The sequence below is a fragment of the Castor canadensis genome, chromosome 11 (genome assembly GCF_047511655.1).
Source record: "Castor canadensis chromosome 11, mCasCan1.hap1v2, whole genome shotgun sequence".
Taxonomy (NCBI): domain Eukaryota; kingdom Metazoa; phylum Chordata; class Mammalia; order Rodentia; family Castoridae; genus Castor; species Castor canadensis.
Genome location: NC_133396.1, coordinates 69253241 through 69270972, shown reverse-complemented (window position 1 = coordinate 69270972; position 17732 = coordinate 69253241). Strand labels below are relative to the sequence as shown.

At 36.2% G+C, this 17732-nt stretch overlaps 1 protein-coding gene across 3 annotated transcripts in view; it reads left to right on the top strand.

The window, feature by feature from the left end:
* Fmn2 (formin 2) overlaps nt 1–17732 on the top strand; it is a 338855-nt gene that overhangs the window by 210332 nt on the left and 110791 nt on the right. For all 3 annotated transcript variants that reach the window (XM_074047221.1, XM_074047222.1, XM_074047224.1), the window contains 5 exons: nt 353–444; nt 535–664; nt 1598–1744; nt 4878–4937; nt 5104–5224. In XM_074047221.1, coding sequence (XP_073903322.1) covers nt 353–444; nt 535–664; nt 1598–1744; nt 4878–4937; nt 5104–5224 — 550 coding nt within the window. The remainder of the gene's footprint in view (nt 1–352; nt 445–534; nt 665–1597; nt 1745–4877; nt 4938–5103; nt 5225–17732) is intronic.

The window sequence follows — 17732 nt, the reverse complement described above, 5'->3', positions numbered from 1 at the left end:
AAAAACTTTATATTTATTACTTTATACCTACTACTTCCAAATTTAACTTGATTGGCTTCTGAATCAGAACTACGACTTTAAAATAACTTATGGCTTACTATAAAGTATAATAAACAGCCAAATTAACAAGAAAAGAAAATCCTTGTCTCAACGCATGCTTGAATGAGTATTTTGCAGATTGCTAAAATGGTCACTAATATTATTTGAGAAATTTGGAGGTGATCTGGTTTTTGTTATACATTTTTACACTTTACACTTAGCAAACAGCTGCTAAGAAATATAAAGATCATCATTACCTAAGGGGACATAACTGACCAGAGTTTGAAAACGTGCTTGACTTTTGTTTTTGCAGAGAGCACAGTCAGATGAACTGGAAAAAATTGAGAAGCATGGCCGGTCCTCCAAAGACAAGGAAAATGCCAAGTCTCTGGACAAGCCTGAGCAGTAAGCAGGGGGCTCCCATCATTGGGAAAAGCCAATGTCATCTATTCATCTGAGTTATATTTTCCTCTTAACATGCCCTTATTTCCTTAGATTCCTTTATGAGCTGTCACTCATCCCCAACTTTTCAGAGCGTGTCTTTTGCATCCTCTTCCAGTCCACGTTTTCAGAAAGCATTTGCTCAATTCGTCGCAAACTGGAATTATTACAGAAATCATGTGAGGTGGGTTCTGGTCCAACAAGAGCTGTACTTGAGTCCTGATACTTAATTTTGTCCAGTTATATTCATGCTTCAAAAGAAGTTTTATTTATTCCATGTACTGATTAAATTTTGGGATAGTCACCCCACAGAAGGTAGCATTTTATGACTGCACCATCCTGCAGGACCCTTTGGAGGGGCAGCCAGTCTCAGCTGGCTTTCAGAGAACTCTGTTCCTGCTGCTTTTGCCCCAATCAGATCCACGTTTCTCATGGGCCTTGCAAACACCAGACTTCCAAATGAATGCAATTTGAAACATGCTATTCACTTCACTTCATTTTGTGGAATGGCCCCTTCACAAACTGTTAATATTTATTCTAACCAAATAATTTAGAGACAGCTGTTTGACTCAAAGGAAGATAAATATTCCTCTGAAAATGAAGAATAAATGTTTGGCAGAAATAACCAATATTAGCATTTAAAACAACTTGTCAAAAGTCAACAGTACCCTTTGTTCTGGTTATAGTAAATCATTTTGAAAAGGGAAAAGAAGCCATCAAAGACAATTTTCAGAGAAATTGACATGCAAACTGAAATTAAACTGAGTGTTCTAGGAATTTTATATTGTGCACTGAGGCACGATTAGGATGATAGAAATGATACTGTTTCATAGTAGCTCTCTTGTTACAACTTTGTTTCCCTTGCAGTATGTCACAGAAATGGCCTAGGTTGGCATCTCTCAGTTTTCAAAAGCAAATTGAATGCTTGTTGTTGGTACAGCTTTTAAGTTACTTTATAGACACACCACTTTTAAAAATAAAACATATAACAAAGGTCGATATGATTTGACTATGTCCCCAAACTGTCAGTACAATTTGAATAGCTTGAATTGATTTAGGATGATTTCAACAAAATGCTGAAAAAGAGAAAAATCTTTGTTCTGTTTCCTGCCTACAGACATTAAAAAATGGCCCAGGTGTCATGCAGGTTCTGGGTTTGGTTCTTGCCTTCGGCAACTACATGAATGGTGGAAATAAGACTCGGGGTCAGGCGGATGGCTTTGGATTAGACATTCTTCCAAAGCTGAAAGACGTCAAAAGCAGTGTGAGTATTTTCTAATAATGGACATAGATGAATTAAAGACATTTGGTTGTTACAATAAAATACAGCATTGGAATATTGTAATTAATATTTCTTTATGTCCTAAGATCAAAAGTTTCTTTATATTTTGACCTACGTGAAAATAGACCATCAGATATTTGTGTTTTAAGGGAATAGTAATATTTCCTAAAGTGAGTGATTTTTGAATTTTATGTCTAATGAATAATTATAATGTTTTTAAATAAAAATAGATGTTGTATTCAGACTCTACTGAGTTTGCTACTATTTATCCTTTTGAATTCTGAGGACTAATCATTTTCTGTGAAATTAGATAAGTCTACTTGTCATTTTACTCTTTTTCCATGTCAGGCAGTTGAGGCCAACAAGCCCCATGTTTTCAAAAGAGAACAAAAATGAGTGACAGCAGTTTGTAAATAAAATATAAAAGATGCTGCTGTGTTTCTGCATATCATTCTCTTCCCATGTTCATGTGTATGGGAATGGCTAAGCCCTATTGCAGACCTAGGTTTTTTTTTAATTCTACTTCTACAGTTGTGTTTGTTTTAAAATTAATATCTAAGAGATTGTGAGAGTGACAGTGGAATTATAAGGTTTGAGATGATGGTCCAAGTCACAGACTAAAGTCACAGACTAAACTTAGAAATAAGAGTTATGTTTCTCTGATAAGAGAATTGCTACACAGAACATTATAGTGAAGAAAATGAGCACGTTTTTTTAAATACTGAGTTTAAGTAAATAATTGGCTTGAAGAAATGAAACTATATAGAACTGTCCTTCCTAGATAATGACGTAGCCTTTCCTGTAAGATAGAGATACTTCTTTAGGTCACTTTGTTTAGTCAGATTTTGTTTATTCATTGATTCAAATGCATATATGTATATATTCATTCAACATACTTCACTGAGTGTCCATGAAATGCCAGGCACTGCTTTTCTCTAATTGAAAATTTGTAGTTTTTTCCCTTGGTATACCAGCAACAATTTTTGTGATTTTTTTTAATGGTATTCAAATAGTCATATATATATATGGCTATATATATATATGTATATATATGGCTATATATATATATGGCTATATATATATATATGATATACATAACAGTGACATATCTATATAACAGTCATATATATATAAATGCTATTATATTTGTATGATAAACAGTTTCATAGGAATGAGCCTCCAATACACAGAACTATTAAATCATACTTGTTAAAGGACAAATCTATTTTCTAAACATATGATAGCTTTTGAATATTTCTTAGTAAGTGCTTGTTGAATTAAAGCAAGCTTTGCAAAAAACATTGGAATAGAAATACGTCAGTATAATTTTCAACTGATAAAAATGGTTCTGAAATATATTCTGGTAATCTGTAATATATAATTATATATGACTGATTATTTGTAGTTTTGTGTTGGCATATATCTTTTATTCAGTCATCCATTAAGTTAAATTTTGTTAGTTTAAATAATTATGGAATAACCTAGAACAAAAATTAAACACTGATTCAAAAAGCAAGTTTTCAAAAAAATAGTTTTACTTGCCGTCTCAGAACACCTGTGCAAAGTCTTATGGATAAGCTTTTTCTCTATAAAGCAAATGCAATTGTATCTGCTCCTGAGTAATATTTTTAGACATGGACAGAGCTGTTATGCAGATCACTCAGAGTTTTCTCAGTGTGCCTATCAGCAGGCTTTTAACAAATGTTTTATTAATTGATCCACAAATTTCTGTTTCATTGTTACATAAATTAGGTGAGAGAAAGGGTATCAAGCAGCATAAGTAATTTTGGAAGAAAATACTGTCTAATGAGCGAAGTCTTTAATAGCTATGTTACTATCTCACGTCAAACATGATTATGAAGGGGAGTTGCTCTTTTTATAGCAAGAGGAAAAATCATGCCTAGAGCTGTAAATAGAAAACCCGAGACCAGTGAAGTTTAACAAAGTTTACTTGAGCAAAAAAATTTCTAGAACCAGTCAGCATTCCAGACAAAAGATGGTTCAAAATACCCTGTTCCACCACAAGTGCAGGTTGTATTTATAGCCAGAAAGAAAGTAAGTGCCATACAGAAACAACCTGATTGCCAGTAGCATTTACCTTGGACCCATGTTTTACAGCTTCTAGTCTCTGGTTGGTTGGAAGATCAGCTGCTATAATTGGCTGAGACTCAGTTGTGTATCAGAATAGGTTACAAGCTAGATTGCACTTCATTATGTAAGGAGGCTACTTTGGGCCAACTTTATAACCCAAATATAGAGACAGATGTAGGTCAGACTTGCTCCAGTTTAACGTATGGGGACTTTTCAGAGAACTTAGTTTGTCCCATAGGCTTTTGTTTATAAAATTGTGTGTGTGTGTTCTCTTAGACTCATATTATCTACTGCTTACTTAGTGCAAAGTAAAAGTATCAATTAAAAATTAATGCCTCTGGACTGGAAGTGTGGCTCAAGTGGTAGAGCACTGCTTTCCAAGTTCAAACCCCAGTCCCACCAAAAAATAAAAAAAGTAGATAATGTCTGTACATATGCTGGAAAGGAGGAGAAAAGCCATTCTTTGAAGACTGTTAAGATATGAAACAGTTATTTAAATAATCTATATATTGTCTTATTAACAACTCTATTGGTATTAGTCCCTCAATTTCAGTAGCTGATATGACAGACTGTGATGTGCATTGGCATGTTAACTGATCCCACTTCCCTGAGATGATACTTTTCTTTCTCTAGTCTAATGAGCTTCAATTAAGTTTAGCATTACTAGTTTAGTAAGCCTGTTAGAAATGCTAGTATTATTTATTTATTGCAACAGTTATAAAAAAGTAATAAATCAAATTTCATTATAAAAATAAAAGTGTAAAATTTAAAAAATGAGCAAAATTCCTGGTTGAGGTGCATAAATGGAAAGTATTTATGGTTGAGACTCTGCCCTCAAAGAGTTATGCATTCAAAACAGTAGAAAATTCTGCTATGCCATTAAACTCTTTAGATACAATGACTGAGGCAATTCAAAGTGTAAAATTTCACATCTTATTCTAAACATCCACATGTATATATTTTAATTAACACTGCATATTTAATAATTTTAATAATATATTACTTACTCTGATTTTTCTGCCAGGACAACAGCAGAAGCCTTTTGTCATATATTGTTTCGTATTATCTTCGAAATTTTGATGAGGTGAGATCATTTCACATATAATCTTATTTTGTTATTCTTTCTTGGTTGGGTGATTTGGTAGTGTTTTTTCCTTGTTGCACTGTTTTAGTTTTTTGCCATTGTTGCTGCTGTGTGATTGTTACTTATATTGATGCTGATTTGTTTTAAAATCATGTTTGCTAATTAGGATGCTGGAAAAGAACAGTGTGTGTTTCCACTGCCAGAACCTCAGGACCTTTTTCAAGCATCACAGATGAAGTTTGAAGATTTTCAAAAAGATCTTAGAAAACTAAAGAAAGACTTGAAAGGTAATTATAATCTTAAACTTGCATTTTTAGTTTTGATTTTTTAATGAGAGAAGATAGATTTTTCAGTGTTTTTGAAGGAAATAAATTGGTCTTAAACCTCATGGAACTTGTGTGTGTGTGTGTTACGTGTAAAGAAAACTTTTGCCAATGTTCATATTTTTTGTTTAAAAAGTTGTATATTAGAAGAGTATCATGGTCATTTGAATAATAATCCATTTCATCAGGATTAAGTTTGCATACTGTTTTCATAGCTATGAGTATTTGGACATTCATCCATCATAGTTGGACACAATGATGTCATTATTAAAAGATAAATATTCTCTGCCTATTCTCCCTTGCTATACTTGCCCAAGATTTTGTTGCTTTTAAACTTCCTTGTTTTCATACGTATATGGTTAAAGTACATATGTGAATGTTGTTTTATTGTCAGTCAAGGAACCTTACATCAAATCATTTTGATGAAAGATAGTCTGAAATTCCTAAATTTAAAGTAACATGACACAGAAGCAAATAGTTTGCAAAAATTTTATTTTTCTAAACAAAATGCCCTTTATCTCCTTGTCATGAGGTTTATTATTATTATAGCATTCAGAATGCTCCACTTATCAACTTAAGCCTCCTGTAAACTCTTGTCATTCCGTACAGACAAGGAGTGAATAAATTTATATGAGATTTTCATTTGAAATTCTATTACCAAATAAAAATAAGAAGTCTGGCTACCCCTATGCAGAAGTCAAAAAATATATAACTTTGGAGGAGACTCAGTCCCATTTTTGAGATGTGTGTATCCAAAGATCCTGATCTGTAATCAGTTTTATTAGAGTTTTTATGTTCTGGTCACAGATATTTAACACAGATTTCAGTCAGCACAACATCATGTAGTTGCTTGTAGCACTTAGATATCCAAACTGGTTCCCTCCAGGCATTGCTAGGTGCTGTGTACACACACACATCCCATCCTTTTTATTGAGGAGGGCTGATATTCTGTCCCTTAGGCATGTCCCCTTCAAGTCATTCACATAGGTACTCGTGGGGCCAAGAAAGATTGCCTGGATTTGCCCTTATTTTTAATAATTTTTAATAATAATTTTAAAATTATGTTATATTTGTTTAACATTGTGGTACTATATATTTAAGTTAAGAATTCTAAAAGTAAAAAGATTTCATGTTATAGAATTTATCATACCTCAAAACTATGCCAGATATTTTGGTTTGTTTAGGAACTTTTACACACATGCACACAAACACATGTGCATGTACATACACACCTGTGCACATACATGAGAATCTGGAAAATACCTTATACTTTGACCTATAATTCAGTAGGATTTCACATTTATGGATGATTTGATAAGTGAGAGGGCTGAATTTTATTACAAGGGATTTAAATCTGGTGTGTTTGGTGCATCGCTTTGGAACATTGCCCTGTACTCTTTTGGTATGTACATGCTTTCTTTCTATAGAATTCAATATACAGGTACCCAGGAAAAGGCAAGTTCTTACAAAACTTGGAGCTACTGAGGCAAAAGCAACTAACACAAATGATGGACTTGAGAGGAGGGGGACAGTAGTCCATCCCCCAATGTGTTTGCCATCTCAAGCAATGTGGCCACTTCAGAGAATTAAACATGGAAGAAGCATTCTAGCAACATGTACAGGTTAAGGAGAAACTTTAACTATGAGTGCTTATGCTTCATGTAGATGAAGACAAATGCATTGAAACACCCATACCATTGATTGGAAAGTACAGCCCTTGCCTAGCATGCTGTCTTCTCCTTTTTCCCATAGGTTATAACAATTTGATGCCATAGAAGTGGTGAGTGTGTTAGCTTTCCATCGCTGAAACAGTTTTGGCAACTGGTTTCAGACGTGTCAGTCTAGGGTTGGCTGGCTCCATTACTTTTAGGCCTATGGCCAGGCAGAACCTCATGGCAGAAGAGCATGGCAGAGAAAAGCTGCTCATCTCATGATAGCCAGGAAGGAGAGAGCGAGGAAGAGAGAGAGAGAGAGAGAGAGAAAAGAAGAAGAGGAGGAGGGGGAGGGGGAAGAGGAGGAGAAGAAGAGGAAGGAAGGAGGAAGAGGAAGGAAGGGGAGGAAAGGGGAGGGAGAAAATGAAGAATCCTGGGACAAGATACACACTTCAAAGGCAAGCCACCAGTGACCCACTTCCTCCAGATACCTCCTAATAGCCCATTAATCTATGAATTCATCAATAGATGAATTGATTAATGCCCTCATGACCAAATCTCCTCTCAGTATTGGCATTTATTGGGGCCCAAGTCCTCCAACACAGTAGTCTGAGAGGGGGTCTCCAGATCCAAACCCTACCAGGGAGGTCATGACCAAATAAAGAAGAAAAGGTTGGTTTAAGTGAATTTTTGAAAGGAATTTGCAATATTTTCCGAAAGGACTTATAATAGCCCTCCAATTTATTTGGCCAGTAATATTTGTGTGGTGGGTTCTGTGGTCAGTGGAACACATTTGCACACGTTTCAGAAATGCAAGCTGGCTGCTGTTAATAACAGAAGCATGCACTTGCCTCTGAGGAGCTTACAATGAAGGTGGGGGAAATGAGACTATAGTTTATGAAATAATGTAGTTATAAATCACTTTTCTAGTAAAACGAGGTCAGCTACAAGAGATAATCACAATATACCTCATTTGTGATTTTTCCAAAGTTTGATAATTTTCATAGAAAATGGATCTTTTATAGCACAAGGAAGAAAATAATTGTGAATCAAAATTTCTAGGATATAAAGAATTTTCAACAATATAGCCTTTCATATCAGCATCACATAAAATAAAGCTGCCTCAGCCAAATCTAACAACACATCAGAAAGATCATATACGATGACCAAGTTGGCTTCATCCCAGGGATGCAGGGGTGGTTCAACATATGCAAATCTGTAAATGTAACACAGCACATTAATAGAAGCAAAGACAAAAAATCACTTGATCATCTCAATAGATGCAGAAAGAGCCTTTGACAAGATCCACCACCGTTTCATGATAAAAGCTCTAAGAAAACTAGGAATAGAAGGAATGTACCTCAACATTGTAAAGGCTATTTATGACAAACCTGCAGCCAGAATCATATTTAATGGAGAAAAACTGAAACCATTTCCCCCAAAATCAGGAAGGAGACAAGGGTGCCCACTCTCCCCACTCCTATTCAACATAGTCCTGGAATTCCTATCCAGAGCAATTAAGCAAGAAGAAGAAATAAAAGGAATACAAATAGGTAAAGAAACTGTCAGAATATCCTGATTTGCAGACGATATGATCCTATACCTTAAAGACCCAAAAAACTCTACCCAAAAACTCTTAGACACCATAAACAGCTACAGTAAGGTGGCAGGACACAAAATCAACTTACAAAAATCATTAGCTTCTCTATACACCAACAACAAAGAAACTGAGAAGGAATACATGGAAACAATTCCATTCACAATAGCCTCAAAAAAAAATCAAATACCTAGGAGTAAATTTAACAAAGGATGTGAATGACCTGTACAAAGAGAATTACAAACACTTGAAGAAAGAGATCAAGGAAGACTACAGAAGATGGAAAGATCTCCCATGCTCATGGATCGGTAGAATCAACATAGTAAAAATGGCTATACTACCCAAAGCAATCTACATGTTTAATGCAGTTCCCATCAAAATCCCAATGACTTTCATCACAAAGATTGAAAAATCTACCCTAAAATTCATTTGCAAACACAAGAGACTGTGAATAGCCAAGGCAATACTCAGCAAAAAGAGCAATGCTGGAGGTATCACAATACCTGACTTCAAACAGTATTACAAACAATAGCAATAAAAACAGCATGGTACTGGCACAAAAACAGACATGAAGACCAGTGGAACAGAATAGAGGACCTGGATATGAATCCACACAACTATACCCACCTCATTTTTGACAAAGGTGCCAAAAATATACAATGGAGAAAGGACAGCCTCTTCAACAAATGTTGCTGGGAAAAGTGGTTACCCATCTGCACAAAACTGAAACTAGATCCATGTTTATCACCCTGTACTAGTATCAACTCCAAATGGATCAAGGACCTAAATACCAGACCTGAAACTCTGAAGTTACTACAGGAAGGAGCAGGAAACACTCTGGAACAAATAGGTATAGGCAAAGACTTCCTCAATAGAACCCCAGCAGCCCAGCAACTAAGACAAAGGATGAATAAATGGGACTTCATAAAATTAAAAAGCTTCTATACAACAAAAGAAATGGTCTCTAAACTGAAGAGACCACCCACAGAGTGGGAGAAAATATTTGCCAACTATACATCAGACAAGGGACTGATAACCAGAATATACAGGGAGCTTAAGAAACTAAACTCTCCTAAAATCAATGAACCAATTAAGAAATGGGCAACTGAACTAAACAGAACTTTTTCAAAAGAAGAAATTCATATGAACAAAAAACATGTGAAAAAATGCTCACTATCTCTGGCCATAAAGGACATGCAAATCAAAACCACACTAAGATTCCACCTCACCCCTGTTAGAATAGCCATCATCAAAAACACTACCAACAACATGTGTTGGTGAGGATATGGGGAAAAAGGAACCCTAAGCCACTGCTGGTGGGAACACAAGCTGGTTCAACCACTCTGGAAAAAAATTAGGAGACTTCTTAAAAATCTAAACATAGACCTGCCACATGATCCAGCAATACCACTCCTGGGGATATACCCAAAGGAATGCAACACAGGTTACTCCAGAGGCACCTGCACACCCATGTTTATTGCAGCGCTATTCACAATAGCCAAGTTATGGAAACAACCAAGATGCCCCACTACTGATGAATGGATCAAGAAAATGTGGTACTTGTACACAATGGAAATTTATTCAGCCATGAAGAAAAATGAAATCTTATCATTTGCAGGTAAATGGATGAACTAAATAACATCATTCTGAGCGAGGTCAGCCAGGCTCAGAACCAAAAATCATATGTTCTTCCTCATATGTGGACTTTAGATCTAGGGCAAATACAGCAATGTGGCTGGACTTGGATCACATGATAAGGGGAGAGCACATGCGGGAGATATAGGAAATAGGTAGAAAACCCAAAACATGAAAGCTTTTGATGTCCCCACTCCAGAGGAACTAATACAGAAACCTTAAAGCAACAGAGGTTGTCATGAGAAGGGGATCAGTAACCAGGGTAAAGATCAGTTAGAGTTGAATCAACATGGGTCGTAACACATGGGTACATGAAAGCAATAGTAGGAATCCTTCTGTATAGCTATCCTTAACTCAGCTAGCAAAAACGCTTTGTCTTCCTTATTATGCTTTGTGTCTTTTCTTCAACAAAATTAATGATAAGCGCAGAACAGGACCTGCCTGGAACTGAGGTGGGGAGGGAGGGAAGGGTGGGAGAGGAGGGCAGGGTGGAGAAATGACCCAATGTATGCACATGTGAATAAGTGAACAAAAGAATTAAAAAAAAATAAAGCCACCTCATCTCCTTTTGAGGGATGAGAGGGTTATAAATGCAATATATATACACATATATGATTTATATTAATTTGGTTATATATATTAAGGTTTTTAAAAAATTCTTAACAATTTTCCAGCATGTTAATTAATTTATGAACTGTATTTGTCCTTCCAAATAAGAAGAGAGCTTTTGAACATTCTAATTAACTCATAATATCCTTTTAGTGTTTTCGCAGATATTTAGTAACTTTATTGCTACCTTAATTAATTAATACTATTTTATAATCATTATGTGATAACATTTATGAATATATCTCAATAATTACATCATTACACATCATTTTCCCCTTTTTTAAATGGTATTATTTCAAAGCAACTTGGTAGTTTTAAGCTAGTTCTAAAATGACCAAAAAAATCTTCCCCTTTGTTTTGTTCTTTACTGTTGTTGTTGTTTGTTTTGAGCCAGGATCTCACTATGTATCCCAGGTTGGTTGACTTCTTGATCTTTCTGGCTTCCCCTCCAAAGTGCTGGAACTACAGGGTTGCACCTTCATTGCCTCTAAATTGCTGGATATAGAATTCTTATGGGTTTTTTTTCTTCAGTACTGGGGTTTGAACTCAGGGCCTTGCACTTGCTAGGCAGGTGCTCTACTACTTGAGTCACTCCCAGCCCATAGAATTCTTTATTGAGTAATTTTTTGTCAGTGTTTGAAGAAACTTTTGTTTTCTTCAGGCATCTCTTATTACTAACAACTCTTCAATAATTGTCATTCTCTGTAGATAATCTGTCTTGTATATGTTTTTCGTTCTTTATTAATCCTTGACTTTTCGTTGATAGGTATAATATAAAGGCTTTCTTTTTATATTTTTCTCTTGCTCCAAATTTGGATTGTTGAATTTAAAGGCTATGGCTTCCTTAATGTTTTAAAATTTCTTAGCCATTATCTGCTAAAATGTGATCTCACTGTTCCTCTCTCCTCCCCTTCCCTCCCCTCCCCTCCTGTCTCCTTTCCTCTCCCCCTGCCCTTTTTTTTTTTAACCCCTAAGACCTTGTTCATGCTAGGGCCAGTGCTCTACCACTTGAGCTACAGTCCCAGCCCTTTGTTTTTGCTCTGTTCTCTTTTGTTTTGCTGTCACACACCCTTGGGCTGGGCTGGCTTTGAGGAGATGCACCCCTGGCTCTGGAAGTCCTTTTTGATGTGCAGTGTAGCCACTTGGTTTAATTCCTTATGTCTCTTGACTTGTCTTTCACATTTTTAAATCCTTCATTTCTATTCTAATTTTCATGTATTTATCAACATTTTCAACCATCTCATTCATTTTCTTTGATTTTGACCAATCTTGTGTTTATATTATCACTGTAGTCATTTTGTAATCATGGTCATTTTTCTTTCCAAGATTTCTAATGTACTTTTATTTTACTTATTTTCTCTTCTAAAATAATTTCTTGTTCTTATTTTGAATATTAGCTTTCTTTTATCTCATTAGTACTTCCTTTTCAGTTTTTGTTCCATCTGAAATGAATTCATCTTCTTTTGTTGATTTTTGTAACTTATCTTTCCAGTTATTAGTTCCTTTTGTGGTGGTATAATGTTGATTTTCAAAGTGTCAGAAAATTACCACCTATGGACTAAATCCAACCTCTCTTTGTAGATAAAATTGGAACATAGCCACCACCAATTATTTACATATTATCTATGACTACTCTTGTTATTTCCAAATTCAAGAATTTGTGACAGATAATCCATTTATCCATCCTTCACTAGTTCTCTTCCCCAGGCCCCCCAGGCCCTTCTCTGGCTTTTGATTTTTCAGTTGTTTTAACTTGGTCTAGTTTTGGTACCCAGGTCAGAACCAAAGCTTCCATAAGCAGCACTAGCCCTGTGTGAGATTCCTACCCCATGGGCAGGTTGTATTTATTGCAGATCCCATCTCCAAGCTTCTAACTGACTTGGCTAAAACTCATCTATCTGCTCTTACTGCCCCAGGCATAAGTTGCTGTATGTGGGCTGTGGCCCTAAGAAGCAGTGTATTGCAGCTGTTTTCATACTCCCTTCATTGGCTAGGGAGATTCTTCACAGTGTTGGATTTCCAGTAGGGGGACCAGTTCCATTCCCACCCATGTGCCCTCTCCCCACCTCTTCCTCTCCACATTCACATTCCAGTGCATTCTCACCCCAGTCCAATTTGTTATCTTGGGCATCTCTACAATTTTTGGTCCAAAGAGAGATTTATATTTTTGAAGAGTGTTCTGTGTCTGTTTACTTTCCTCTTTTTATGCAATTTTTCATTGCTGTGTTTTGAACAGAGGGAAAGCTCGGACTACGAATTCATCTGTGTTCCATTTTACATCTTACATTTTCTCACGGAAAATCACAGCAGGAACATTTTTCCCTGCCATTTAATATCTTCCCAAAGCGGGTTTGAATGGTTCCATAATAATCCATTTCATGATTATCACTTAATTGAGTGAGTAATGTAGTGAATTAGACTATTCTTAAATATGTCCAGTTGAGTATCCTTATTCCTAGCCTTTAAAAAAATTGTATCTTGGATGGTCTCCTTACTATTGATTCTTAGATTTATAACTACTGTATCAGAGGCATTAAACATTTTTCAGGCTCATGATAGTAATAAATATTACTAGACTTCTTGTACAAGTAACCAAATAATTTTAATGAGCAGTTTATTTCTTAGAGTAGAATAATAAAACTTATGAGTTTTAAATCAGTGAAGAATTTTATGGACTATTAACTATCATTCAATAAGTATTTTTTAAATTTGTAGAAAATAAGAAATCAAAACATAGTACCTTGCCTCCTAACACATAGTGCCAGTGGTGATATGAATAACCACTATTCTCATAAGTATTTTAAAACTTTTAAATTAATGAGATATTATAGAAAATCAGAGAAGATAGTTGAAATAATATTTAAATGGACTTTCAAGATCAACAAAACTTTCTCAAGAGTAGGGAAAATTATAACCTAAGCATGGAGAGACCATGAATAAACCAAGCTGTCCTGTGGCTATTTGGGCTGATTGTCTGTTGATTCATGAAACCAGGGGTTTCTCAATTTTTTTCAGGTGTATACCTGAGAAACAAAATATGGATACAAGAGATGTGGCTAATTGCAACAGAATTCAGCACAGGGTCAGGATTGTGCATGTATGTGGCTAGACAAAGCCCCAAACCCCACAGTCAGTAATTATGATCAGCCTTTCAAGGTAGCTTGCTGTGCCTGCCCTGTGTCAGTGCTTTTAGCTGTCTTAACTAATCCCTGAGACATAGGTATTAACATTAATCTCCTCTTTGATGATTAGGTAACTACAAGTTAGAGATACTAAGTACCCAGCCAAAGATACATACTACCTGGATTTGGACTTGGGGAACCAGATCCAGAGTTCACTGTCTAACTACACCACTAACAACACTTCCTTTTACAGTTGGCTGCATGGAACCCTTTAGGGAAGGATCCATATGAAGTGTCCTTAACTCTAAGCACATGTTCAATATGGTCTTGACTCAGTCAGTGAATTAATAAAGAGATGACAAATGGATGGTAAAGTCTGGTACAACTAGAACATGGTACTCGGGGAAAGGGAATGGGAAGGCATCCAGTTAGGAAGGGTCTTTTGAACTGGTTCTGCAGTTACTGGTTACCCATGCAGTGTTTTCAAGCAAGGATGCAACAACTCGGATGTGCATTTTTGAAAGACCACACTGAATAGCTTGTGAATAACTAGAGAGAAAGCAGGTAACTAGAAAGTTAGAGATGTTGAGCATTTGAAATCATTGAGTCTGAATTCTGTATTCTCATTAAGATACAGTGAGGAAGAAAGGGGTGCAAGGTAATTCTGTTTTCTAGCTTCCATACCTGGAAGGATGCTAAAACCCTCACAAAAAGGAATGGGAATGTAAAGGAAGCAATAGCTGTGACTTTAGAGGTGCTTAGAACATCATTCAAAACCAGTTAAGATAAAGTAAAAATAGACATTAGGAGTGAGCAGCTCACAGTCATTTGTGACTCAGCTGAGGTCACAGCTATAAACTGGATCAGCCTTAGACTTCAACTGTTAGCACACTTTCCCCATTCACCTGTTTTTGTTCAGTGTTCCTCACCTACTTACAATGAAAAGCAAGTTTCACAGTCCTATTTCTGTTCAATCTAAAATAATTTCCTGCTATAAATAAAGAGCATCCTTAGCATAAAAATATGTAATTTAAATATAGAATTTCTAAGGGAGAGTAATAGAGAGGGTTAATCTGGTTAAAATACAATACATTTATGAGTGAAATACCATGGGAATCCCCTTTGAATAAAGAGTATACACTTAGAGACAGAAGGACAGGAATGCCCTATGGGAGGGACTAATGGACAGGTGAAGGATGAATATTACAGATGTAGTTTATATACTTATATGCAAATAGAGCAATGAAATCTGTTGAAACTGTTTAAGTAGGCAGAGTGGAATGAAGGAGAATGAGGAAGGGATAAACCTACGCAAGATACATTATAAGCATATATGAAAATGTCACAGTGAAACTGCCCTGTACAACTAATATATGCTAATAAAATGTTTTTTTAAAAAGTTTCTGTTCTAAGAAATACTTTTAACTACAATAGGTGAGAACCATAATCTTTGTTTTTAGTTGTTTTGGGTTTTTGTTGTTGTTAAGGTCATTTTTAATAAATAAATTGGTAACCACCATCCACTAATCCTTATTGAACAAAAAGGTTTGTGTCTTGCATTGCTGTAGGGATTAAAAAAAATCTGCTGTTTGAACATTGTTTTACCAGTTCTAAGAGCTGTTTTATAACCCTGTAAGTTTTGAAACTCATAGTAATACAATGATGCTTACATAAAGATGAAAATGAATTCTTCCAGGGAGGTGCAATTAATCCTTTCCACCCCTCCCTCACCACCCTGAAAAAAGGCAGTTTGGTTTGTTAATAAAGTCACTCAGCTTCCTAATTAGCTACATTAGTGTCTGCTCATTGGTTTTTCCTTTGAATTGCTTTTTAACAATCTCCTGGCTCCCTCATTAATTAATGAGTTAAATAAAATCCTATGTTATAGTTTGAAAAATTCATTTCATATTTTAAAGATTTTTCATCATTAAAAAGTATCTTAACAACATCTGAGTTATTAAAAGCATACCGTTCTTACTGTCACTTTTCATACCTGCGTTCTGAGGCTGTCATCATTGTGGAACTGAGTGCTTAAGGTCACATTAGCAGAGTAATAGAGTCCAGGCTGGGACTTTGGGAGTCTTCTGACTCCAACTTTTTTGTCCTTTCCACTATTAAAAAAAGGAGAAAATGCTCTCTTTAAAAAAGTCATGGAACAAAATTTGAATAAATGAATCACCAAGTTCAATGAGATGAGATTGTGCATTCATGGAATTTCAAGCAATCATGAAATTTCACATGGGCTATCTCTGCGGGAAAGGGCTGTGTGTGGCGGGGGGGTGGGACAGACAGGAAGAGGAGAAAGAGCATTTCAAGGCAGAGAAGCTGTCCAAATACAATGAGCATGAGGTGAGAAAGAATGCTTCTCATCATGGAGGCTCCACAAGTTTATATGCTTTGTGCAGAGTTTACATTCAACTCCAAAAGGCAGTATCTAACCGCTGGAGTTTGAGTCGTGTGACTTATATGTTGAAAATATTGCACTGGCTAGCTTATGATTTATGGAGACCCGTTAGGAAGGAACTCAAATAAAAGATGAAAGTGTGTATGACCAGCAGGATGGAAACAGCTATTATTTTAGGGGCAGCAAGAGTGATAGAAAGCAGCTATTTAGAATTTTCTGTGTGCTAGGTAATAAATACATAAGAGGGTCTTGATAAAATTGAATCTTTTCACAATTTCCTTCAGGTTAATAGTATGTGAATCACTGTAATGTTTTGCCATTTGAGATACTAATTGTTTCTGAAAAACCTTGAAACAAATGTATTCATTTTTGACAATTTTTCCTAAATTGATGAGTTTCAAGTATTTCTCTTCTCACTCACTCCTCTGCACCACCATGCACATGGTCCTTAATCCACATAAACATTTTTCAGCATTCTTTGTTGTTTTCATTCATTAACCTCTTCATTCTCCACTACTTTTTGAAAGGAAAATGAAGAAGCAAGAGAGAGAGAGAGAGAGACTGAGAAAGAATCTGCGACCTTTGCAAGCAGCAGGTCTCTACTAGGGAGAGGAGGCCTGAGAGGACCCTCGGCCATCAGAGTAACACTCTGAGAGGGGCAAGAGCAGCCTCTTTTACAGGCCGGGGGTTTTAAGCATCCTGAGGTGGGGACAGGGAGGTTGGAGGGGGATGGGCATTAGAAAAAATGACTGTGACGGGGGAACGGGGGAAGGTGCTGGACATTATTGGGAAGGTCATTGGGGCTGGGCAGCCAGCCACACGTTTGTTCTCTGGATTTTTAAAGGAGGTAGCCATATTTGCTTTGGTTCAGTGTTTCTCAATATTCCGGCATTCTAGACTTTTTATTATTTATATATATATATATATACACACACACACACGTGTGTGTTGTGTGTGTGTGTGTGTGTGATAAGGGATGTCCCCGGTCTTCTGTCTACTTCCTGCTGGTCAGGGACAATGTTGGGGGGGTTGTCAGGCCTGGAGAGTTTGTAGAAGCATGATGGCTTTAAATTGTTCCCCTGAGGTAGCCCGAGAAATGGCAGTAATATGCTCCTGTGAAAAATCTTTGGAGATATTAATAAGACATGGTAGAAACATTAAAGTCAGACAAACAAGGATGAGAGGAACCGCCAGTGGACTGAGCCATGAGTACAAGGAGGAAAGGATATTGGTAGGCTGTAAGGATGTTAGGTGTTGGGCCCTATCTCTAAATTTTTTTATTTATTGGTAAAGAAACAACAATCCTCCCCTAACAAGAGGCATAGCCTGCCTTTTTCAGCTGTGAGGAGATCTAATCCCCTCCTGTTTTGTAGGACTACCACTGCTAACGAGTCGATCTGGTCCTGGATTGCAGAAATCTGTAAGGCAGTGTTATTAAGGCTTTCTTTTAGAG